At 45.0% G+C, this 25,166-nt stretch overlaps 1 protein-coding gene across 1 annotated transcript in view; it reads left to right on the top strand.

Annotated features, from left to right (window-relative positions):
• Positions 1-3,374: 3,374 nt before the first annotated feature.
• OSBP (oxysterol binding protein) overlaps positions 3,375-25,166 on the top strand; it is a 36,544-nt gene continuing 14,752 nt past the window's right edge. Inside the window, exons 1-9 of the mRNA XM_081099429.1 lie at positions 3,375-3,755; positions 8,395-8,603; positions 10,290-10,540; positions 16,165-16,363; positions 16,605-16,707; positions 17,004-17,058; positions 17,257-17,388; positions 21,926-22,171; positions 22,476-22,596. Of these exons, the coding sequence (XP_080955555.1) occupies positions 3,385-3,755; positions 8,395-8,603; positions 10,290-10,540; positions 16,165-16,363; positions 16,605-16,707; positions 17,004-17,058; positions 17,257-17,388; positions 21,926-22,171; positions 22,476-22,596 (1,687 nt within the window). The 5' untranslated portion in view covers positions 3,375-3,384. The remainder of the gene's footprint in view (positions 3,756-8,394; positions 8,604-10,289; positions 10,541-16,164; positions 16,364-16,604; positions 16,708-17,003; positions 17,059-17,256; positions 17,389-21,925; positions 22,172-22,475; positions 22,597-25,166) is intronic.

Here is a 25,166-nt window from a genome sequence, read left to right as displayed (position 1 = left end):
CATCCTATGGATCTTATAGGTTGAATTGTGTCCCTCAAACCTCATGTTGAAGCCCTAGGCCCCAGAACCTCAGAATGTGACTGTTTTTGGAGAATGGGCCTTTAAAGAGGTATTAAAATAAGGTCATTAGTGTGGGTGGGCTCTAATCCAATAGGACTGGTGTCCTAATAAGAAGATTAGGACACAGACACAGAGAGGAAACCATGTGCAGACAAAGAGTAAAACAGCCATCTCAAAGTTGAGAGACCAGAAAGCCAACCCTGCCAACAGCTTGATCTCAGACTTCTAGCCCCCAGAATTGTAATAAAATAAATTTCCATTGTTTAAGTCATCCCACTTTGGTATTTTGTTATGGCAGCCCTAGCAAACTAATAACTATAGGTGTCCAAATATTTCATTAAAATTTAAAATCCAGCCGAAACCGGTTTGGCTCAGTGGATAGAGCGTCGGCCTGCGGACTGAAAGGTCCCAGGTTCGATTCCGGTCCAGGGCATGTACCTGGGTTGCGGGCATATCCCCAGTAGGAGATGTGCAGGAGGCAGCTGATCGATGTTTCTAACTCTCTCTCTCCCTTCCTCTCTGTAAAAAATCAATAAAATATATTTTAAAAAAAATTTAAAATCCATATGACTATATACATATACATTCTCAAACTGTTAACAGTGGTCATGCCTAAACATTTCTTCAAATTTTAAAGATGCTTTCCTTCATAGCCACTATACCAATATTACATTGAACAAATGTGATCGTTGCCTAATATCTAATACCAGCCAATTTTCAAATGTACCCAAATATCCCAAACATGTCTAAAAAGCTGTTTATTTTCCCAGAACCAGATTTCATTCAAGTATTTGGTTGTCTTTTAAGTTTTTGGAAACTTAGAGCAATCACCCCGACTCTTTTTTATGCCATCAATTTTCTTCAATCTTTGTGATTTTGTCTTCGATAAAACTGGTTGTCTTATAGAATTCCTAGCATTCTTGATGTATCTGATTGTTTCCCATTGTTTCTTTGAGCGTGTCTAACTGGTTCCTCTAGCCCAGTGGTTCTCAACCTGGGCTGCACATTAGAATCACCTGGGAATCTTTTTAAAATCCTGATTTCTGGGCCCCATCCTCCAGAAATTTTGTTTCTTTGTTGCTAATGTTGTGGCCTCACCCCATAACAAAGAAACAGAATTTCCAGAGGATGAGGCCCAGAAATCAAGATTTTAAAAAGATTCCCAGGTGATTCTAATGTGCAGCCAAGGTTGAGAACCACTGCTAGCCCCTGTAAGGGGAAGGTCAGATATAAAGGCTTGATTGGATTCAGGTTGAACATTTTAACAAAAAACCTTCATTAAGTGATGCTGTATAGTTCATGCTGCAGCACACCAGGGACCTCATAAAAATTTGATTGTCCCAGGGTTAATGATGCTAAATTGAATAACTGAATTAAGATGGATACAGCCAGATTTCTCCATTACAAAAGTATGTCTTTCTGATTGGCATGTAATCTGAGAGGTGTATTTGACAACACACTGCACATTTGTGTAGTTATTTACAGTGTATCAAACACTTTCAGATGCACAATAGTATCCCTGTAGGGTTTTATTTCTACTTAACAGAAATGAAAATTGAGTCTTGGAGTGCTTAAATAAATGACTTTCCCTAAGTCCCAGAGCCAGTGAGTAGCAAAGGCAGGACTGAAGCATAAATGGGTTCATTTTAATTCAGTTAAAAACTTTTTTTAATACCAAATAGCCTACATCTACCTGCAGATTTTCAAAATGTATTCTCCTGAATTCAATAAGTCTCTTCTTATGAAAAACATTTGTCTTTACTTTCTTGATACCCGGAAGCATGTTACCAAGGAAAAGCAATTTGTTTTACAGCGTCTAACAGCCATTGCCTATCTAAACTAGCAAAATATAACAGATTGCCCAAAGCTCCATTTTAACAGTAGTTTACAGCATCTAAATGTTAAATGAAGTACTGAATATGTTACTTTCACAAATGTATGAACAAAGTAAATTTATTTTAAAAAATTGGTGCGAAGTTACGCGCACAGAGGTGCGCTTGTGCTAAAATCAACAAGAGTCTTTAAGTCTGGAAGAGATATCACTGTGAAGTACGTATAAAGTCAGGTCCTTGCGAGTCTGTTTTCTCGTCATTAACGTGGGCAACTCGTGGGACAGAATTAGAAACGAGAGCCCCTCGACCTGGCTCAGCGGTTGAGCATCTATGAACCAGGAGGTCAAGGTTCCATTCCTGGTCAGGGCACATGACCTGGTTGTGGGCTCGGTTCCGGTGGGGGGCGTGCAGGAGGCAGCCAATCAATGATTCTCATCATTGATGTTTGTCTCCCTCTCATATATATATATAAAAGGATTAGAAACAAGAGATAAAGATGTGGTGCAATACGAAAACCAGGGAAGGTCATTAGGAGGAGGATCGTGGATCAAGGAGGGAAGCTATTTCTGGGTTCCCCAGAAATTTGGGCTTCCAGATCCTAGCCAGCTGCTGGAAGAGTGCTCTAAAAGGGGAGACTGACTGCTCAGAATCACTCTTCCTAACAAAAAAGCTACAGAGGTCTTAGCTCAGCAAGAGGGATTCCAACACGGCACTTAACCCTTTAGTGAGACTGACTTGCTTTTACTCCCACCAATTCCCCTAAAGCAAGAAACAGGCGGACACGCCCCCCGGGCGCTCATCCCAGATTTTATTGGCTGTTTCGGCCTGCCCCTCTTCCAATACGTTTCTTTCATTGGCCATAAGGTGAGTGCCATTTATAACAACCAATAAGAAATGAAAGTAAGGGATGTGACAATGAGACACCTCCCTTTTTCCTCAACTGATGCAGTCAATGGTAGAAGAGGTTGAGCAGCTGATACCAACCACCAATCCTTAGGGCGGAAGAGGGACGCTAGGAAGAATGATGGGAGCGGGTGACGTGGCAGTGACGGGAACATAAAATGAAATGAGTGGCGGAAACACGAGCCAATCCACGATCAAATTGGCCGGGCACTCTGAATTCTCGAGTCCTCCATAAGTGCTGGAGACTTCAGGAAAGCACCAATGAGCTTTACATAAGTCTGATTGGCCTTCATAAGAACCAATCAATGACGTGGCTGGCGGACACGTCCTACCCGGGACTCTCAGAGGGTTGTATGGAATGACAGGCCCCAGGAAAATGCCAATGTCCTAGGGATCTTCCACAAGTGACACTCAGCGGCACCAATTGACTTCCTCCTTCCCGGCAGCCGGTCCCTCCTCCCCCGGCGGGCCTGGCGGGGCGGTGACGCTACGCGACGGCGGCCGATGCGCTGGCTGTGTGCGGCGCTCCGGCGGCGACGGCGGCTCTCGTAGGCGGTTCCGGTTCTGTGTCTCGGGGCGGTGGCAGCTCATGGCGGCGACGGAGCTGAGAGGAGTGGTGGGGCCGGGCCCGGCAGCCATTGCAGCTCCGGGCGGTGGCGGCACTGGTCCCCCGGTGGTGGGAAGCGGAGGCGGCCGCGGAGACTCGGCGCCAGGCTCTGGGGCCGCGCCGGGCACTGTCGCCACGGCGTCTGCGAGCGGCCCGGGCCCCGGGGCCGGGGCAGTGGCGGCGGCAGGCCCAGCCCCAGCACCTCCGGCCGGGGGCTCGGGCGGCTCGGGCGGCTCGGTCGCTGGGGGTTCGGGCTCGGCTCGAGAAGGCTGGCTCTTCAAATGGACCAATTATATCAAAGGCTACCAGCGGCGTTGGTTCGTGCTGAGCAACGGGCTACTAAGCTACTACAGGTAACTGCTTCCGGGGCGCTGTCCCCCTACTGCAGCCCACCTTCCCTCGCCGTCGCCCTCTCCAGCCGGCCCCGCAGCCAGGGTCGCCCCGGGCCCCCTTTCGTCACCTGCGCGCATTGACAGCCCGCGACCCGAGCCCACCGTCACGGAGAGAGCATGCCCCACGACGTACCCCTCTACCTGGGTTGCCCAGCCTCGGTGCCATACCTTACCCCTCGGCCCCTGGCCTTTCCATTATGTTTCCACCAGCACGTGGGTACAGTGATTAATTCTGCACGAGGACGCTGTTGTAGGTGCCAGGGGACACATATAGGAGAGCAAAACCCAGGCACTGCTCCCAAGGAACTTAGCATAAAAGTCCCAAGGTTTAGCTTTAGCTGTCTGTGCCCAGTCTCCAAATTTCAAGGTTATTAGCAGCCCTTGATGGACCCGCCGTTGCTCTCTCCACATTCAGGCACAAGGACAGGGTGGCCTCCATCTATCCCCTGTCTTCCTTATCTCTCCAAGACTTGGGTATGTTTTCTCCTAGGCAGACAGCTCAGAATGAAGATGTGCACTCCAGTACTGCTTTTATTTTTGCTTGCCCCACCTCCTCCCATGAGAATGATTTAAGTCTTCCATCCAGTAATATTTCTGGGGTCTCTGGCTAGTTTGGTTTGTTTATTAAAAAAAGAATGTCTTTGGTATGGTTTATTTCTGTTCAACAATGTATGTCTTATATATTTATGGTCACAGACTTGCCATAACATAACATGTTTTTGGCTACTCATGTTACTATAGATAGAGGGGTTAAGATACCGGATATGGGGACAGGGCGTAAACATTTTCTGAGGGCTAGACAGTTTGGATAGGTGTTTTAGGTACAACAAAATTCTCCTGGGAATTAGGAGATATTCCCATATTCCTGATGAGGAAACTGAGACTTAGCTTGGGCAACTTTCCCAAAGTCTTGAGGAGTCAGGATTTGAAACTAGTTCTGTTCACACCAACATAACCTAAAACCTAGGTTAGTATTACATGAATCAGATACAGAGATAATTAAGTATCAATAGCAACTAAGTTTATAGCTCATGGTTACTGTGTTTATTATATACAAAATGTATACAGGGAGACTTTGCTTAGTGTAATGGCGTTTCTAATTAAATATTTTTATGAAGACCATCTTATTTGGGTCACAGAACGCTGCTGTTAAGAGCAGCTCACTCTATTTCTTTTCCTCTGCCAGTAGTCACTCTGCCACCAGGAGAGTTAGGGTAAAGAATCTCTTTCATTAACTCTATTTTATTGGCCCTTAGAAAATTTTTAGGGGAAATCAAATGTGCGAGTTGGAGGTTTAATTGGAGTTAGGAACAGTGGAAAATGCCTTAGTGCCTCCTCACTGCTTAAGCGACATTAATTGTAACCGGTTTTGTATATTATTTGCATTATTATATTCAGAATTAATTTTAATTTTAACCTCTTCTAATTACTTATCTAGGACTTTAAGGTTAGATAAAAAATAAAAAATTGTGTTTGCTCCAAAGCTTTTCCCCTACTCAACTTCATGTTTATCTATTAAGCTGACCATCAGCCCTGGCCAGTGTGGCTCAGTTGGTTGAGTGTCGTCCCATGCACTGAGGGGTCACTGGTTCGATTTCCAGTCAGGGCACATACCCAGGTTGTGGGTTCCATCCCTGGTTGGGGTGCGACTTTGCAGGAGGCAACCAATCAATGTCTCTCTCTCTCTCCCTTTCTTTCTCTCTAAAGTGGATAAAAACATATTTTAAAAAATTAATTGACCATCATTCTAATGTTCAGTTGGTTCATATCTTAATTTGACTTGTAAGTCACTGTTAATACTGATTCCCCATTTTCAAAAGTGTATACCAGCCAAGGGTCTTAGTGTATGATCATTTTTCCTCATCCAAGTTCTTACCAGATCCACTTTCCCAGCCAGTTGATTCTTTGATCAGTACCAGTCCTAATCAATATTGATTTTGATTGGACATTAATAACTTAATGTGTTCTCTTCAAGTACTTGTAACCATTTTTGACTTCTCTCTTACAAGAGCTAGTGGTACCTGTCTGACCACAGATAAAACTCCTTCCAAAACATACCAAACCACATGTTGGGAACTATGCCATGGGCCTGTCCTTGCCAGCTAAGATAGTACCACCCACAAATCAACCAAGCAACAGGATCCAGAGTTATCAAGTCTATGCATTACCCTCAAAATCACATTGAAATACATCTGGCCAACTATGTTGGTAGTCTATTCTACCTAATAGAGTTCTTCCGGTTCCCATCTTCCTAGAGTTGTTTGGCTAAGTTGTCATTCCTCTTGCTTTTCATGCCTCGAAAACCTGTCATTTCCTATACACATGCCTTTAAAAAAATACTGTTTTCTTTTTAACTGAGATCCTGTTCTTCCTAGACCTGTCCTCTGATGAACTATCCTAAGAGGCTTTGGCAACACCACTTGCCTCTTTTTATGTATCCTGTTCTTCCTTACATACTTAGTTACACAGATGGCCAGTTATTTAAAACCGAATGTAGAATCCCAGCTCTCCCAGACACATCATGACAGGCCCACGGTATTAGTTTTCCTGGCTAGCTTCTAGAGATGGAGTTACTGTTTCAACTGGCCTTTTCAGGGAAGAAATTTCTAGCTAGAAAATACCACCTAATATTGTAGTGCCTGAAGAACTTACTTTGGACCCTGGAAGTAATTTCTTTTTTCAGCTTCGATAATCATGTATAGCCATTGGTGTATTTGCCCAAACCCAAGAGCCCTGAGGTCAAGGCTACCTTATTCCCAGGATTTCTTTGTATTTTTGAAACTGCTACAGACTTTATATAATTTGAGAAACTTTTTCGTTCATGAAGATGAACAGGCAGAGATTCCTAGGAAGTGATTTGTGAAAAGTACCAACACATTGTGAGGAATGAGGTAGAAGGCCCAAGAAACACCTTAGGAGTAGAAAGCAAGGGTGAGCGGACAGTCAGCTGTGGGTCTGTAATTCGGCCTGCATTATTCATAATGTAACTGAAGCTTGGGGGAGGGGGAGGGGAGGGAAGAATAGAAAAAACAGGGATTCACATTACAGTGTGGCAGGTGCAGAGGATGGAAAGTGGCCCAGTCCGTTGAGACCCCCTGGCCATCCCATACAGCTCATTTGTGCATTTGAGGATGAAAAACCAGTTTCATGTGACAAACTGAACAATAGGGAATCTATCTTCCTAAGCACAAGAAACCAACTCTCTCAAACACACCTAGTCACTTTCTGAGGACGGGCGTGTGTCATTTTTGGCTTGCAGAGATTCTGGATGTGCCAGGTGTGTTTGGCCGCTTGGCTCCAGTGAAAGGGAAATGGCTCTGCTTTGCACTATGGCAGTTGGCAAAGGACTTTGACCTCTTTATGCTCCAAGTTGGTCAGGGAAAACTGCGGTCTCAACAGGCAGGTCCCTGGGCATAGCCAGCGGGTGATGGGGAAATTAGCACAGTTCACACTGTACACCCAGTTGTGCTAGCAGCTTGATAGCTCATGTGAAGTCTCTTGTAGCTTGTTGTCACCAAGCGGTCCTGTAAAGTTCAAAAGTTAGTCTATGAATAGAACTGCCAGTAGCGATGGGGAAAAATTTTACACCCAGCCCTCTGAGAACAGATTTGCTGAATCTTTCCTAGCTATTAATAGATGGCTTAGGAGTTGCCACCAGTAGAGGTCAATGGACCTTAGGGAAGAACCTGGCAGAGAAAGATTAGACACCTGATGATTCTTTTATGATTATTTTGTCTTTTCTCCCACAGAAAACTATTCCTATTTCATATCATTTGAACTGTAGTCAGTATTTAATACTCTAATCATGTAAGTGTGCCTTATACTTCTGCAGTACAATTCTAAGCAGTGTGACAGGTCTCATTTAGGCTGAGTTACGTTTGGGGGAGATTGTTCAGTACATGTAAAATGCATGAGTTTATAAAGCACTATTTTATAATTACAACTTTCTAAATAAAAAGTAATTCCTACTTGCAAAAGGGCATGAGGGAACTTCTTGGGGAGATGGAAATAGTCTATATTTTGATTGTGGAGGTGCTTACACAGTTATGTACATTGTCAAAACTCACTGAATCATACAGTTAAAATTGCTGAATTTATAGTTTATCCTTATACTTCAATGAAGCCTCTTTTTAAACTGCTAAGGGTGAGAAGAACAGCAGAGCAATACAGTCTGACTCAGAAACAATACTTGGGCTCTGAAAGGAAATCCCTACTGACTGGTTCTTGAATTTCAGGGAAATATTAGAATTTGCTCCTTAAGACTACTATGTTTTCAAAAGTTATGAAAAGAGCCGAAGCCGGCTTGGCTCAGTGGATGGAGCGTCGGCCTGCGGACTGAGGGGTCCCGGGTTCGATTCCGGTCAGGGGCATGTGCCTGGGTTGCGGGCGCATCCCCGGTGGGGGATGTGCGGGAGGCAGCTGATCGGTGTTTCTCTCTCATCGATGTTTCTAACTCTCTCTATCTCTCTCCCTTCCTCTCTGTGAAAAATCAATAAAATATATTTAAAAAAAAAAAAAAAGTTATGAAAAGAAATGGAATTGATCAAGGGCAAACCACCCACAGCTTTCTACTTAGCATGTCTTTGCCTCGTTATTGCAGGTCAAAGGCAGAAATGAGACACACCTGCCGTGGTACCATCAACCTGGCCACAGCCAACATCACTGTGGAGGACTCCTGCAACTTCATCATCTCCAATGGGGGTGCTCAGACCTACCATCTGAAGGCCAGCTCAGAAGTGGAGCGGCAGCGCTGGGTGACGGCCCTGGAACTGGCCAAGGCCAAGGCTGTGAAGATGCTGGCAGAATCAGGTAGGGAGCAAAGAACACTGTCAGGGAAACTTTTCATTTGCTCCTCTTACGCACAAATCTTATTTTATCCTTCATTGTCATTTAATTATCAACTATCACCTAGATGTCTCGGGTACATCATGCAGTGTTTCTCCTGGAGGGATGGTTTTCAAGTGAGGCCAGTTCTGCCTTACAGGGGACACTCAGCAATGTCTGGAGCCATTTTCTTGTCCCAGATGAGAGGTGCTGGTGCTATTGGCTTGTAGTGAGTAGAGGCCAGGGAGGCCACTGAAGCTGTTGCAATGCAGAGGATAGCCACCCACAACAAAGAGTTAGCTATCTGGCCCAAATGCCAGGATTGCTGAGGTTGAGGTTTATGACATATAGGCATAAACAGTTATCCTTTGGGTTTTAATGCCAATTGACTATCTTACAATTATGAGAAATGATTATTTTATTGCTAGATCACTCTTAGGATTATTACAACTCACAATTTGTATTTATCTTACTTTTTAATTTTCTCCTGATTTCTCCTTAGCTATTTGTTAGTGGAGTTGAAACAATCTTCGTAGACTGCCAAAAACATCTTATGTGACATTTTCTATGAAACATCTTCATTTTGCTACCTTAGTTTCACTGAAAAAGAGCAATCTGATAATCTTTGTATTTTTCTTCAAGGAAAATGGTAGGATTTCCCCCATAGATGTTGATAGTTTAAGCATACTGAGCTTGTTCACTTGGAGCTGACCAAGATGGTCATCTGCTGCCTTGTGTTCACCTGTTGTTTCTTTATCCCCTGTCGTTTCCCATACCGTATTTATTATCTAGGCGGTGAAAGGAAAGTTCACTGCTTTGTAAACATTCTGGTAACAGGCTATGTTTTCATTTTGGCCCTGCCTCTCGGCCTAGCAGTTGCGTTTAGGTCTTTCCTTACTTCTTTTGTTTTGATTTTAGTGCTGATGTTTGGCTCCCTGCCCCAAAGAGGTGCCACTGCTGGAGAAACACTTTGCAGTTACAAAAGTATTAAGTACAGATCTGGTAGCGAGAGGTACAACATAGCTGTCTGCTTGACTTATTATTGGAGAGTCATTTAACAGAAGACCTTGCATTGATTTCAGTGCAATGTTGCTCTAATGTCAGAAAAGATAATTTTTTTATTTTCTTCTCCTCTTCAGAAAAGACAAATAAATTAATTAATCTTTTGTTTATAAGGAGCTAGACTGTGATTCTCAGCCCATGTCATACAGGGCCTACCGAACACCTAACAAGTGATAGTGGATTTGCAGTAATAATCAGCTGGGGCTGGATTGGAACCCTCATGCTAAAGTGTAAAGGCTCAGTAATTCATACCTAACCCCAGGAGCCAGTTAGCTTTTCCATCCTGATCTCTAGGTTCTGAAACTTCAGTGTGCATCAGAATTACCTGAGGGGCTTATTTGAAATGCAAGTTTCTGGACCTTACCTCACACTAGCCAAATCAAAGTCCCTGGGGGTGGGGCCAGTGAGTACACCTATAAGAAGAACTCCAGGTGTTTGTGATGCAGGTGGGCTGCGGGCCACACTGTGGAGAAGTCTGGTAATGGCAAGCTGTCGGGTGGTCAGAACGCACAATGGGAGGAGTTTCAGTTTGGTTGTAGGTAGAGTTGGCAGGGTTCAGGCTCTCACTTCTGGGCCTGGAATCATGTAAGTTACCTTTTGCTTCTGCAGATGAGTCAGGAGATGAAGAGTCTGTCTCACAAACTGACAAGACAGAGCTGCAGAATACCCTTCGGACCTTGTCCAGCAAAGTGGAGGACCTGAGCACATGCAATGACCTGATAGCCAAGCACGGCACCGCGCTGCAGCGCTCCCTCAGTGAGCTGGAGTCCCTGAGGCTGCCTGCTGAGAGCAACGAGAAGATCAAGCAGGTCAACGAACGGGCCACACTCTTCAGGATCACATCCAATGCCATGATCAACGTAAGTGCAGATGGTGCCTGTGTGGCTTTTTTGTCCTTTCCCTCTTTCAAAATGTAATTCTTCCAAAATGCCAGGAAATTGTAATTGATAAAGTACAGGACATTAGGTCCTGCTTTGCGGCTCAAGGGATTTAAGTTACATTGTTTGTTGCATGAAATAGAATGGGGGGAACAGATGGAATGACTTTCCTGCTCTGCTCAAATGGTCAGGAGGATGCTGCTGGAGTTAGTTAGGAGTCCATAGTGCCAGTCCTGTTTCTGGCACCAGCAGAACATCTGATGGTGATGTTAATTGTATCCTGTAACTCTCTGAATTGTGGTTTTATTTATTTTGAGCTAGATCTATCTGTTGGAACTAAAAGATCTCATGGGCCCCTCCATTGTCAAGTTCTTTGAGCTTTAAGTTGAAGTCTGATCCCTATGTTGCTAATGCATTCTCACCCACGGTGTGGTAAATGGGGGTTGGATCAAGTGAGAGCTTTATAATAGTAGTTGTTCCATCTTTACTCCTTGATTTCAAGGGTAATTTTGGGTGGTAAGACAATAACACTCAGCTTTGGGCACTTTTGTTTAAAAAGAAGGGGCCACCTCTCTGCCTCCTCGTGACGTCTGTCTTAGTGGCTGTTGCTGGTTTGGGGTACTTCTGCTGCTTGGCTGCAAGGCTTTAGATGAAGCCAAAGCCCCATGGGCATTAGTGATATATTTCAGATCCTGGGCGATCAGTATGCAATGAATACTTGGTTTAAGCAGTGCTGTTTTTCCTCTATTGGTAACCGATTCTCACCTGGCAGGTTGTTTTAGCAGTTTCAACTTGAGAACAAACCCTAGAAGACATTTCATAATGTAAGTGAGAAGGGGACTCTGTGAGAAAAGGCTTATGCGGGGTTGTTGTTTATTTTCTTACCTTATTAAATAGGATGAAATTACTTCACTAGGGCCAGATTTTCCCTTGTTGGGGGAGTGGTAATAAGACATTTTAGAACTAGTGTGGCTCTTGAGTGGCTCCTAGAGATCAAAGGTCTTCCCAGTGACAAAGGGGAAGTTTAATTTTTCTCATCTTCAGAGCTCTGACTCACAGAAGGTAGAAAGGACAGTTGTCTTGTCCACTGCGGGAAGGTCAGCTGTCTCCAGGACTCTGCACATCAGCACTGATGCTGTGTTTCTCAGGTGTAGTCGTGTGCTCATTCTCCAGACTGTGGCACTTCTTAATGACACCTGCTCTGCTGGTCCTCATAAGTCATACAGTCCAATGAATAGTGAATAAGTAATAGAACAACTCAGACCCAAGTCTCCTGTAGTGAATGTCACCTCTTATCCTTGTCAGGTGAGCATCCTACTCCATGACAATTTTTTTCTACTCTAGATGTGAAAAATTTGCTAAATAAAACACCTCTTGATTAAAAAATTTCTCATAAAACTGAAAGTTTAGTTTAGACTTTACTTTTGAAACTGTGCTCATCTTTGTTCCCCGGGGCAGTTCTTCCCTAAGTTGTGTTACAGGGAATGATTGCTTGGGAGTCAGGGGGAAGTTGGGTTTTATTCTGTTCTCGCCTAGTGCACTGCCTGTACCCCTTTCATAGCTGGTTATTGCTTAAAATGTGTTTTTTTATCACTGTCTTTCCTTTATACCTTTTAGGTGATAGTGGCAAGGCCTATAGTGTAATATGCATGTTGGAAATTACAGTATTAGCACATCACATCCCTGAAGGGGCTTTTATCCCAAAGGAAGAATACATTTTACTCAGTTTCGTAGGCTGTAGCTTTTTTTTACTACCAAAGTGAATCTAAGCAGGGGATTAAGTTTGACACTGTTACTATATCCGTTTGCTAATTAAGTGGACATCTATTTCGTACCTTTTGTCTCCTAGGCACTATGCTAAGGAATATAAGACAGATGTGGGCATAAGTAAGACTTTAGACAATAAAAAAATAAATTAAAAAAACACACACAGTCCTAACCAGTTTTGCTCAGGGGATAGAGCATTGGCCTGCAGACTAAAGGGTCCCAGGTTAGATTCCTGTCAAGGGCATGTACCTTGGCTGCGGGCACATCCCCAGTGGGGAGTGTGCAGGAGGCAGCTGATCAATGTTTCTCTCTCATCTATGTTTCTAACTCTCTATCCCTCTCCCTTCCTTTCTGTAAAAAAATTAATAAAATATATTTAAAAAAAAACACACCAAAAACACAGATGTGGGTGTGGTCCCTGCCCTCAGGAACATTACTCTCTGATGAGGGGACAGAGAAGTTACCAGATCAGTAGGACTGTGACAAGTCATGACAGAAATGAGCACAGGCTGCTGATATAGCGTATAGAATTAGAATTCAGCTGAATTCTGAAAGACCAAAGAGAGCCTGCCTATGAAAAAAGGCAGTTAGCCCGGCCAGTGTGGCTCAATGGTTGAGTGATGACCTATGAACCAGGAGGTCATGATTTGATTCTTGGTTAGGGCACATGCCTGGGTTGTGGGCTTGTTCTCCAATAGGGGGCATGCAGGAGGCATTGGATCAGTGATTCTCTCTCATCATTGATATTTCTCTCTCTGTCCCTCTCCCTTCCTCTCTAAAGTCAATAAAAATATATTTTTTAAAAAAGAAAAAGGCAATTAAGTTCCGCTGCCTTGGTTAACTATATAGCCTGGGGCAACCTACTTCCTCTGTAACCTCAGTTCCTTTTTGGTAAATGATGACTATACTAGTAAGCTTCTCACAAAGTTGTTGAAAGGCTTTTATTAGATAATTAGGGGCCCAGTGCATGAATTCGTGCACCTTGAAAGGAATTGTGGGTCGTGAGGCTGCGGTGGGCACAGGGGCGGGTCTCCGCGCCCCTGCCTGGTCCCTCCCACCACCGCTCCCACGTGCTGACAGCGCTGGCCCCGCTCACCATGTGTCGTCAGCGGGTGCAAGTGGAGCGATGCTGTGAGCAGGTGTGAGCAGCAGCTGCTGCCCCGATTGCCCCTCAGGAGCAGGGGGAGGTGGAGAGCTCTCAGGGGCAATCAGGGCCGGCTGCGGGTGCGAGCAGCAGCTCTGGCACTGGCAGCAGGTGCGAGCGGGGCCATCACCGGCAGTGGGTGTGAGAGGCGGCTGCTAGCCCCGATTGCTCCTCAGGAGCAGGGGAGGTGGAGAAGCCCTGAGGGGCGATTGGGACCAGCAGCCACCGCTTGCACCTGCTGACAGCACCGAGTAATTGGGGCTGGCGCTGGGCACCGGCAGCGGGTCGAGCAGCAACTCTGGTGCCGGCAGCAGGTGCAGGTGCAAGTGCCCAGCGGGACCGCAGCATGTGAGAGCAAAGAATTTTCAGTAATCACCAGAGGCTCGCCCCAATGACAGCAACCAGCACCCCGCCTTGGTCTGGTGCCCCCACTCTCCTGCTCCACCATCCCGCCGTGGCCGATGCCCTTCATGTTCTGCGTGCGCTCCTTGGTGTCAGTGCACATCATAGTGACCGGTTGTTGGGTTGTTCCGCAGTTCAGTCTATTTGCATATTAGGGTTTTATATATGTAGATTGACATAAAGTGTTTAGCAAATGTTTGATGTAATTGTGTCTCACTAAATATTAGTTGTGATCAATATTATTAAAAGGAAGTGAAAGAGAAGAGTTGATCCAGGTAGAGGTGTGGCCTAAGCAGATTCCTCCTTCTCTCCAAAGTCTGGGAACTGCTGGTAATTGATTATTAGTGGAGCAAGTAGCAGTTAGAGATGAGACTGGAAAGGAATTGAGTGTGGAGAAGATGAGGTGCAGATCATACTGACTGGGTTTGGTAGTAGTGCCTTAAAAGAGGTTAAGATCGATTTGGTGCAGACTTCGTGTAATAGCTGACACCTTGTTGAATGCTTACTGTGAGCCATATTGGTTCCAAATGCTTTATATATGAAGCTGCAGCTCTTTAACCAGTTCACTACCACACTAATTTGAATTCAATTAAAAAAGGTCTGCTGCTTGCATCTATAGATGCTTATGGCGTACAAATGGTTAAGGTAGTTATTGTTGTTACTTTTTGTTTACAGATCAGGAAGATGAAGCACAGAGAGGTTAAATTGCTTGCCTAGAGTTCCATATAGCTAGATAGTGAGATGGAGCTGTGATTAGAGCCCCAACAACCCAACTCCAGTGTATGTTCTGCCTCTGAGTATGGAGGATGGAAAGAAGTATGCAATTCCAGAAACATTAAAGAAGAATTGATAGGACTAGATAATTGGATGTGGGAGGGACTAAAAACTCAGAATCAAGGATGTGGCTTGGTTTTTTGCCTTGGGTACGTGGAAGGGCCCTGGAATGATTGTGCCATGGGGCACACCGAGGGAGAAGCAGAGTCAGAAAGGGAACATGGTGAGTTCACTTTGGGACCCACAGATTTTAAGATTACTTTGAGCCACTGAATAGGCAACTGGATATTCTGGTCTGAAAGCTCCATGAGCACAGAGCTAGAATTACTGATTTCACAGTCATTTAGCCTAGAGGCAATAATCGAAACCATGGGTGGAGAAATTTTACTTACCTTATAGTTTCTCTAGAACAGGGCATTTAATTTTAAATATACATTGCTTTATTTATTTATGAAGCAAACTTTATCAGGCTCCTACTATGTACAAAGCTACTAAGGAGCTGAAGATAAGTATATGAATTAACCATAAATTGTGTCTTCAAGTTGTGTATGATACATCTGGATATACTGTACATCAGTCATGCGGCTGCTGTGGCTGGTATAGAATAGAGGTGTGTGCCAAGTGCTGTGGAAATGTACAGAAGAGACTGGGTGCTTAAGCGACTGGGGGGTGGGGGAGTGTCACAGAAGAAAAACATTTGCCATAGATCTGAAACAATGAAGAGGTCTTGGCCAAGTAGAGAAAAGGGGGAGGAGAGAGCATTCTAAGCACAGCGAATAGCATATGCTATGATACTTAGGCAGGCCTGACAGAAATATGTCGCTCCAGGAAATGGGAATCACCAGGAGCCTGGCGAGGAGGATAAAAAGCAGGTGGTAACCTGTGAAGGGTCCTTTATATTCATAACCAGTGATTTTGATTTGGTCCCAGTACCAGCAGGGAGCCAGTGATCTGATCAGATTTGTGTTTTGTCTCTAGAGCCTTCCTTTGATTCCTCAGGTAGGCTTCTAATTTTTATGGTCAGTTGTTTCTCTTAGTGACCAAAATAAAAACAAAGTCAGTGTCCCCATATTTGGTCAATTCAGTGCAGATTCTCTACTCTCAGTGCCTGAATTCTTCAGCTTTAGGTGACTTGGGTTTAGTGGAGAATTTATTGAAAACAGTCCTATGCTTTTCCTCCTCTTTCTTTCAGTCGATAGATTTTTTTTTTTTTTCGGTGTAGTTCACATAGCTGCCCTCTGTGATGTTGCCACAAATACTTTTTCTAGGTTTATTGCTCCCTTGGCATTTGGTTAGTCCTCATGACCAGGAAAATATGAAAGAACCGTGACAACCATGCTCATTTTGTTTTCTGGAGTCGACCTTCATTGCCTCTTGGAGCTGGCTGTCCCTGCTACTGGGGATTAACAGGGAAAGTCTGCCTTTGTAATCTGCCTGTAAAGTTCCCAGAATGGGTTCACAGGGCCTGAGGGGTGTCTCTGATTAGTTGAGTGACACTTATTAACTCTTTCCCCTACAGGCTTGTAGAGATTTTCTTACGTTAGCCCAGACCCATAGTAAAAAATGGCAGAAGTCACTGCAGTATGAGCGAGACCAGAGGATCCGGCTGGAGGAGACCTTGGAGCAGTTGGCAAAGCAGCATAACCATCTGGAGAGGGCTTTCCGAGGAGCCACGGTGCTGCCGGCACACCCTTCTGGCAGTGCGGGTCCAGGCAAAGGTAAGAAGCTGGGCTTCTGGGTAGCCTGTTCTGAATGGAGCCAGGGCGTTTTCTGCAGTTGGTAGAAGAACTCCAAGTTCTCCGGAATCAGTGACTCATGTGAAATGCAATTGGTGCCACGGATTTCCTCTGTCTTTTCCACTGCTTTCTACCACTTGTTGCTTTGTTTGTGACTTGTATTTAAAATCCTGCTGAGCCACGTTTTGACCAAAGTAAATAAACAAGGCTTTTCTCCTTGCAGATCAGTGCTGCTCCGGCAAAGGAGACATGAGTGATGAGGATGATGAGAATGAATTTTTTGATGCTCCTGAGATCATCACCATGCCTGAAAATTTGGGCCACAAGTAAGTTATCTTTGATCCTGATAAGAATGAACGTATCTGACCATCCACAGGTTAGAAATGCTACAAGGGGAGTATCATACTGAGATCTAGGACCTTTTCCTTGAGTAAGTGGAAACTGTTAGCTTTTTTACCTGACCAGAGATGTTTTAAGTTCAGACATATTTTATTCTACGTGTCATTCGATCACCCATTAAGTTTGTGCAGCATGCTTAGCATTCTGCTTTGTAAAGAATGGCGAGGACCAAACTCTAGTTCTGGTCTTTGTTCTAATTCTCATACATTTCCCATCCGTGTAGACGTACTGGCAGCAACATCAGTGGAGCCAGCAGTGACATCAGCCTTGATGAACAGGTAACTCTTATTTGGGAGTTATCTGAAGTGAGGGACTTGAGGTGTGATTCTCAAGGATTTGCTTGTAACGCACCAAGAGAAACAGAAAGTACTGATGGTTGTTTTTTTAGAAATACTTTTTAGCATGGGGGAAGGGAAGGTTATAATACTGGGTTTCTGTTCTTTGTGGGAGATTGAATGGCTTTGTTTTGTTCTTAGTACAAGCATCAGCTGGAAGAGACCAAGAAGGAAAAGAGAACTAAAATACCATACAAACCCAACTATAGTCTCAATCTGTGGAGCATCATGAAGAACTGCATCGGAAAAGAACTCTCTAAGATCCCCATGCCGGTGAGGTTCTTACACCAGGCTTCAGTGGAAGGGAGCTGCTGTGACGGTCCCTCCCACGGCTGTGGCAATCTGTGCAATGGTCTTTGTTACCCTTTGTCCCTTACAGTGATCTGCTCCAGTGTGAGCTGTGGATCTGGTGTGTTCCAGATCACCTAGAATCAGATGCATTGTGTCAGTAGTTTATTTAAGAGCAGATTCCTATGCTAGTCATGCAAAGATAATAGTCTCTATTTTCAAAAAATATGCGGTTTAAAGGAGACAAACATGAAGATATTTCCTATGATAGTGTTGTTTGAAGTACTGTGCATACAAATGTTTGGGGAGCATAGAAACAAAAGCAGTTCAACCAAGCAGGTGAGGACCATTGCCATGATGTTTGGGCTGACTTCCCTGCCTCCAATTACGCCCTCTTCCAGTCTGTCCACACTGTTGTCAAAGTGATCTTTTTGTTGACTATGTGGTCATGTCACTCCTTAGCTGAAAGTCCTTCACTAGACCTCTATGGCTTTGAGAGTAGACCAGATTCCTTGGTGGGCTTGCTACTTCCTCCCTGAGGACAAGCTGTGCTTACACATCAGGTGTTCTGATCATTAGGAATTCCCTTCAGGTACTCGGAGGCATCTTGTCTTTTCCCACGGGGCATTTGCACACACTGCTCTTTCTGCTCGAAATTTCAACAGCTTCCCACCCACCCTTGCCACTTTTTTTTTTTTTTCTTTTTTTTTTTAATAAATACCCTTTTCTTCAGGATTCAGCACAGTTTCATCCATGCATCTGGTCAGGGTGAGATGTTACCTCTCCTGTGCTTCAGGTTCTATCGTTTATGTCTGGGCAGTGTATATCACTTGCTTGTTTAAATTTATTGGAATGACATTGGTTAATAAGATTATATAAATTTCAGTTTTTATGTTTTTAAATGACTGAAAAAATTAAAAGAAGGATAATTTTTCATAACGTGATAAATATATATAATTTAGATGTTAGTGTCTATAAAGTTTTATAGGAACACAGTGACACTTATTCGATTGCTTCTTGTGGCTGCTTTTGTCCTTCAAGAGCAGAATTGAATGATTGTGATAGAGACCATATGGCCCTCAAAGCTTAAATATTTATTATTTTACCTTTTTCAGAAAGAGCCTGGCCAACCCCTGCCTTAAACAAATATTAGCTTATCTCATGTCATGTGAAAGTCAGGAAGTAGGTGGCTCAGGGCTGGTACTGTGCTCTGCAGTGTCCAGACCAGGCTCTTTCTGTCCTCTTGCTCTGCCACCTGTGGCCTCCGTTTCTAGGTCCTACGTGACGGCTCCAATGTGGGCCTTCAGGGTCTCATTCCAGCCAGCAGGAAGGAAAGAAAAGAAGGGCTTGCTCCTGGAAATTGCATAAAACCTTGCACTTCAATCTCTTTGGCCAGAACTTAGTTATGTGGCCACAGCTAGCTGGGGAAGAGGCTGGCAATGAAGACTATTTTTGGTAGCATAACCTAGTTAAAAATTGGGGGTTCTACTACTTGTAGAAGGAGGGAAGAATAGATAGTGGAGTGTGGCTGCAGGTTCTACCCATAGCCAGGCCTGTGGCATACAGAAATACAGAGAGCATTCTCCTCCCCTCGTGGGGCTTATGGACCAGTGACCATGGACTGCGTTCCTCATGGACAGAGACTCTGTCTTATTGTCTTTGTAACCTTGATGCTTCCCCAGTACCTAGCACATACACTGTTTAGCAAATGTTGAAGTGGTTAGTTAACTGGGTCTTGGAAAACAAATAAATTTATATGTAAGTGTGTATGATTTCTTTTTTTTTTTTTTTAATTGCTTAAAGTATTACAAAGGGTATTACATATGTGTCCATTTTATCACCCCGCCCAGTGTGTATGATTTCTGTTAGAAAAATGTTGACCTCCAGAAAAGGCCTTGAGTGAAACAAAATAACTGGTTCATTGGGGGCCTAAAAAGATGCCCCACTTGTCTGGTGCCTTGAAGGAAGCGCCTTGGGAAGGTGCCCTGGAGAGGCAGGTCTCCACAGCCTTGGAAACGCAGACCCTGCTTAGAAACCACTTCCGAGTGCAGGTGACCTCCCCGTCCTCCTTTACCATTAGTTCCTTGTTGACTTTGCCACTAGGAATGTGCAGTCCTGTACCTGTTTGCTTCCAGGTCTAGTCCTCGCCCTGCCCTGCCCTGTGCTGTGTCATAGGAAAGCTGGTCCCCCTAGGATGTTGCTCGGACTTCTGTGTCTGCTGGCACGGAAGCTCCACCAGTGCCAGGCACCAGGAGGAGTTTGGAGTAGGGAGAAACTCCAAGGTACTTACAGGGGTCTTAGCTTCTGCCTGATGCCTCAGGCTCTGGACCACAGTAACACCACTGCTTTTCTCTGTCCCTGCTATTACTCATCTCCAGCTTGTCTTTTTGGGCTGCCCAACTGTCCATCAGCTATATAACCAATTCTCTGCTACCAGTTCTCTGCTTCCTTCCACTTAAAATTCACAGATTCGTTTGTTTTTCTGTTAGGCCTCCAAGGGATAAAATGACTGATATAAAAAGCTTGGTACTTTTAGAGAAACTATGGTTCCAGGAACAGTTCAGGGCCAGGGTTGTGTATGTGTGAAAAGCAATGATAGCTTAAGAATGCAATGATTCTAGTCTCAGGCAGTGCTCAGATGTCTTATAGCCATTTGGAGAGGATACCACCCACCCCCAGTTCTGAATGTTGGGAAATATTACTTAGTGTCACCTGAAATTTTGCCAATGAGAAATTTTGTTGGCATAGTTAATCAGCACCTTGGAAGATGGAAGCTCTGTCAGTCTGTCCCCCTCTTGTGTGCATGTTTCTTGTCACAGTGCTCTTCTGTCAGGGCCAAGAGGGTGACTTTGGAGAGTGGTGCTATTTGTTGAGGGAGGGTAGATTCTACTTCCTATAAGAGCAGTGTTCTAATGTTGGTCCCGTGGCTCTGTCTTCATTGGGAAATTTTCACAGAGAAATGCTTGGTATATTCCTCTGAGAAAAAGCAGGCTCTAGTATACTACCTAGACATGTACAAATACATAGAAACAACATAAAAAATATTAATGGTTATCAAGTAATGGTTATCTTTGGCAGATGGCATTTCAGGTAAATTTTTTCCTTCATATGTAATTTTTAAAAAACATATTTGTATTGATTTCAGAGAGGAAGGGAGAGGGAGAGAGATAGAAATATCAGTGATGAGAGAGAATCATTGATGCGCTGCCTTCTTGCATGCTCCCTACTGGGGATTGAGCCCAAAACCTGGGTATGTGCCCTTGACTGGCATTGAACCGAGGACCTTTCAGTCCATAGGCTGACACTTTATCCACTGAGCCAAACCAGCTAGGGCTTCCTATGTAATTTTTAAATTACAAGATGTTTTATAATCGGGAGGACAGTAAATATGAGGGGAGTCTGATCAGGCTCAGGGATTGGCAGGTAGGAGGCTGGACAAAGATGAAAAAGAGATGGACTGTAAAGAAGAGTGTTTTGGTTTGGTTTAACAGAAATGTTGCTGTAGGCCAGCTCTATTCACTAGAAAGGAATTTTTTTTCCTTCCTCTGTTTCCTGGACTCAGAACTCCAGCTAGTGATATCCAGGCCTATTCAGCTGTATTGCAGATTAAGTAAGCTTTATGGGCTAGCCTAGAAGCTGAAACGGTTTGTTTTTTTGTTTTTGTATAGCATTTTTAAAAATAACTAATGTCATCTTAAATCCCAGTCAGTTTAGACAGTAATGCTGTTTTTAAGGCGGATACTGGGAAGACAGTGTCTCTTTTGTTCCCTTCTCTACACCCAGTGAGTAGCATAGGGTCTGACACACATGAGGGCTCCATAAATACTTGTGGAATGAGTAAGTGAATGCGCAGGTGAATGAACATCTGTCTTCTCCCCAGCAGAAATACACAGATATTCAGTGGTTGAGTGCCCTAAGTTGGCTCTAAGTCCCATTAAGAGCACTCCAGGTCCAAGAAAACAACTGTCCAGCCTCAGGGCTAAGAACTCAGAATCCTGGCCTGATGAAGAACTGAACCGATACTTAGAGATCATCTGGTCCAGGAGTAAAAGCTAACTTTTGTAATGTTTTTGTTTCACTAGCCAGGACATGCCTATACTTAAAAATTACTACTCTTTCTTTCCTCCCTCAACAATGTTAAATACCTAATTTCCTCTTTGGGTATACTTGTGCTAAAATACATTTCCTCTTTTATTCATTCATTACCTATTTTGATGATAGTCTCCTGTGTGAGGCACTGGTAACTGCATATGCAGTGATGAACAGGAGGCATGGTTCCCATCGCAAAGAGTTTATAGTAAATGAAAAGGTGGTGTATACCACTCACTGACATGAACAGTTGACTAGAGAGAATGGATTGCTTCCAGGTTAGGTCTTAGAGTTGTTCTACCGAGCAAAGGCCTCTTCCTAGTGATTTGCTTTATCACCATGACAACTCAGTATGTTTCTCCACCTGCAGAAAAATTAATCTGTCTCCAATAGATGTGTGGGCAAAGTTTTTATATCTGTTTTCTCCTGACAGGTAAACTTTAATGAACCCTTATCCATGCTTCAGCGCCTTACTGAAGATCTGGAATACCATGAGCTGTTAGATCGAGCTGCAAAATGTGAGAACTCTTTAGAACAGCTCTGTTATGTTGCAGCTTTCACCGTGTCTTCCTACTCCACTACTGTCTCCCGTACCAGCAAGCCATTCAACCCACTCCTTGGGGAGACTTTTGAACTAGACCGATTAGAAGAGAACGGGTTCCGATCCATCTGTGAGCAGGTAAAGGTGCCTCGGGGTGGTGATACGTTTTTTCTTTTTTAAGAAAGGCATGATTTGTTGGTTGCTCCTCCCCTCCGCTCCCCTCCCCCCACCACCCCTCCCCCCACCATCACTCCCCTGGTGTTGTGTTTGCAGAAATTCCAGTCCCTGTCATCCCACACTTCCTTTTTTTCCTTCAGGCTTCTACGCTGGTATAAGTGTAAAAATGGCAAGTATGAATTTCGGGTGTTCACCACCAGTTACTAGGTAATACCTTCTCCTTTTCCTTCCTTTCTTTTTAATTTGAATCACTGATTTCTTCAAGGTGAGTCATCATCCCCCGGCTGCTGCACACCATGCTGAGTCAAAAAATGGCTGGACATTGCGTCAGGAAATCAAAATCACCAGCAAGTTTCGAGGCAAATACCTCTCCATTATGCCCCTTGGTAAGGCCACCATCTTTGTAAGAACTAGTGCGCCCGGAATAAGGAACCTCTGGCATGGTAGAGTCAGGAGACTGAAAGTCTGATTTGGGCCCTGAACCTTATTGCTAGCTCTACACAAGTCATTTAACGTCTCAGCTGTTGATTGAGTGAGGAGGCATGAGGTTTTAAGGACCTATCCAATTATACATTTTTTGTCTTCTTAGCTATATTTAATGCATCTTTAAGTACTATTTTAAAATATAAATTTTAACATACAAAAGGATTCTATCTCTTAACTGGTGTTTCTATCATTACCCTAGCAATTGAGTTCTCTCTGTAAATAAAAAATATTGTGACTACAAGGTGAGATTTCTCAGCTATCCCTCCCCCTTCTCCTTTCTACCCTCTCTTCCTCTATCGGATGGGTTAGATATCATTTATGTAAAGGTTGACTTCCAGGTAAGAGAAAACTTTATTTATTTTTGTTAATTCTCATCCAAGGATATTTTTCCATTGATTTTCAGAGAGTGGAAAGGAGGGGGAAAGACAGAGAAACATCAGTGTGAGAGAGACACATCAGTTGGTTGCCTCTCCTCGTACACTCCAACCAGGGCCAGGGATTAAGCCTGCAACCACGGTACATGCCCTTGACTGGTATCGAACCTGGGACACTGCAGTCCTTGGCCTACGCTCTATTCACTGAGCCAAACCGACTAAGGCAGGAAATTTTATTTTAAAAGATCCATACCCTAGCTGGTTTGGCTCAGTAGGTGGAGTGCCAGCCTGCGGACTGAAGGGTCCCAGGTTCGATTCCCATCAAGGGCACATACCTCCATTGCAGGCTCCTCCCTGGCCTGAGCAGTGGTTGGGGCTTGTGCAGGAGGCAACCAATTGATGTGTTTCTCTCACATCCAAATTTCTCTGTCTCTTCCCCTCTCTTCCACTGTCTCTAAAAATCAATGGAAAAATATCATTGGGTGAAGATTTAAAAACAAACAAACACAAAACATGAAAGATCCTATTGGATGACAAGTTAATTTTGCTCCAAGATCAAGAAGACCAGGCCTGAGAATAGGAATCCTAATAAACAATGTTAGAGAGTCTGTATTATAGGGGAAATGTAGCAGAGATTCTCCATATTCTGTTGAACTAGAGCAGCCCACGTTTGGCCATGTGTGTGCTGAAGAGCAAATGTCGATCTACATAAAAAGAAGCCCAAAGCAGGCAGAGAGAAACCAAATAGCTCTATAGAGTCATCTGACAGCACCTGCCTGAGCTCCTACGGCTTTCTGTGTCCTGGTTCCATATTCCAGGAAGCCTGGCTGCAGTGTTTGATTAGTGCACTGCAATCATCTTTTTTTTTTTTTAAATATATTTTTACTAGAGGCCCAGTGCACAAAAATTTGTGCACTCAGTGGGGGGAGGGGGGTCCCTCAGCCCGGCCTGTGCCCTCTCGCAGTCTGGGACCCCTCGGGAGATAACGACCTGCTGGCTTAGGCTTGCTCCCGGGTGGCAGAGGGCAGGCCCAATCCCTAGGTGCAGGCCCTGGTCAGGCTCAGAGCAGGGCCGATTGGGGAGTTGGGGCGCCGCCCCTGTCATGCACAGAGCATGGCGATCGGGAGGTTGTGATGCCACCTTCAGTCACGCTCAGGGTAGGGTCGATGGGGAGGTTGCGGCACCATCCTCTGTCACGCACAGAGCAGGGCCAGTCGGGGTTGGGGCACTGCCCCCTGTCACTCACAGAGCAGGGCCCATCGGGGGGTTGGGGCTCCATACCCTGTCACGCACAGAGCAGGGCCGATCAGGGGGTTGGGGCGCCGCCACTCTCACACTCAGGGCAGGGCCGTTGGGGAGGTTATGGCTCTACCCCGTCACACACAGAGCAGGGCCCGTCGGGGGATGGGGGGGTTGGGGCGCCGCACCCTGTCACACACAGAGCCGCAGGGCGATCAGGGGATTGGGGAGCTCCCCCCTATCAGGCACATAGCAGGGCTGATCAGGGGGTTGGGGCGCCTTCCCCTGTCACGAACAGAGCAGGGTGGATAGGGAGGTTGTGGCCCCGCCCCCTGTCACACACAGAGCCGCAGGGCGATCAGGGGGTTTGGGCGCTGCCCCCTGTCACACTGATCCCGGTGCCGGGAGGCCTCGCGGCTCTGCTGATCCTGGTGCTGTGAGGCATATTACCCTTTTACTATATAGGGTAGAGGCCTGGTGCACGGGTGGGTGCCAGCTCGTTTGCCCTGAAAGGTGTCCTGGATCAGGGTGGGGGTCCCCATTGGGGTGCCTGGCCAGCCTGGGTGAGGGGATGATGGCTGTTTGCATCTGGTCACACCCCCTTCAGGGTGGGGTTCCCCACTGGGGTGCCTGGCCAGTCTGGGTGAGGGGCTGAGGGCTGTTTTCAGGCTGGGGGTGACTGAAGCTCCCAACTGCTCCTTTTTTTCTTTTTTTTTATTCTGGGCCAGCTTTAGCTCTGAGGCTTGGCTCCAGCTCTTAGGCCTCCGCTGCTGAAAGTAGGTTTCTGGCCTTTGCTTACAATGTTGTGATCCTGCTGACTGAAGCCAGGCAGACTAAAGCAGGTTTCTGGGGTTTTG

This window comes from Myotis nattereri (genome assembly GCF_964212035.1).
Source record: "Myotis nattereri genome assembly, chromosome: 9".
Lineage (NCBI taxonomy): Eukaryota > Metazoa > Chordata > Mammalia > Chiroptera > Vespertilionidae > Myotis > Myotis nattereri.
This window is presented reverse-complemented; position numbering and strand designations above follow the sequence as displayed.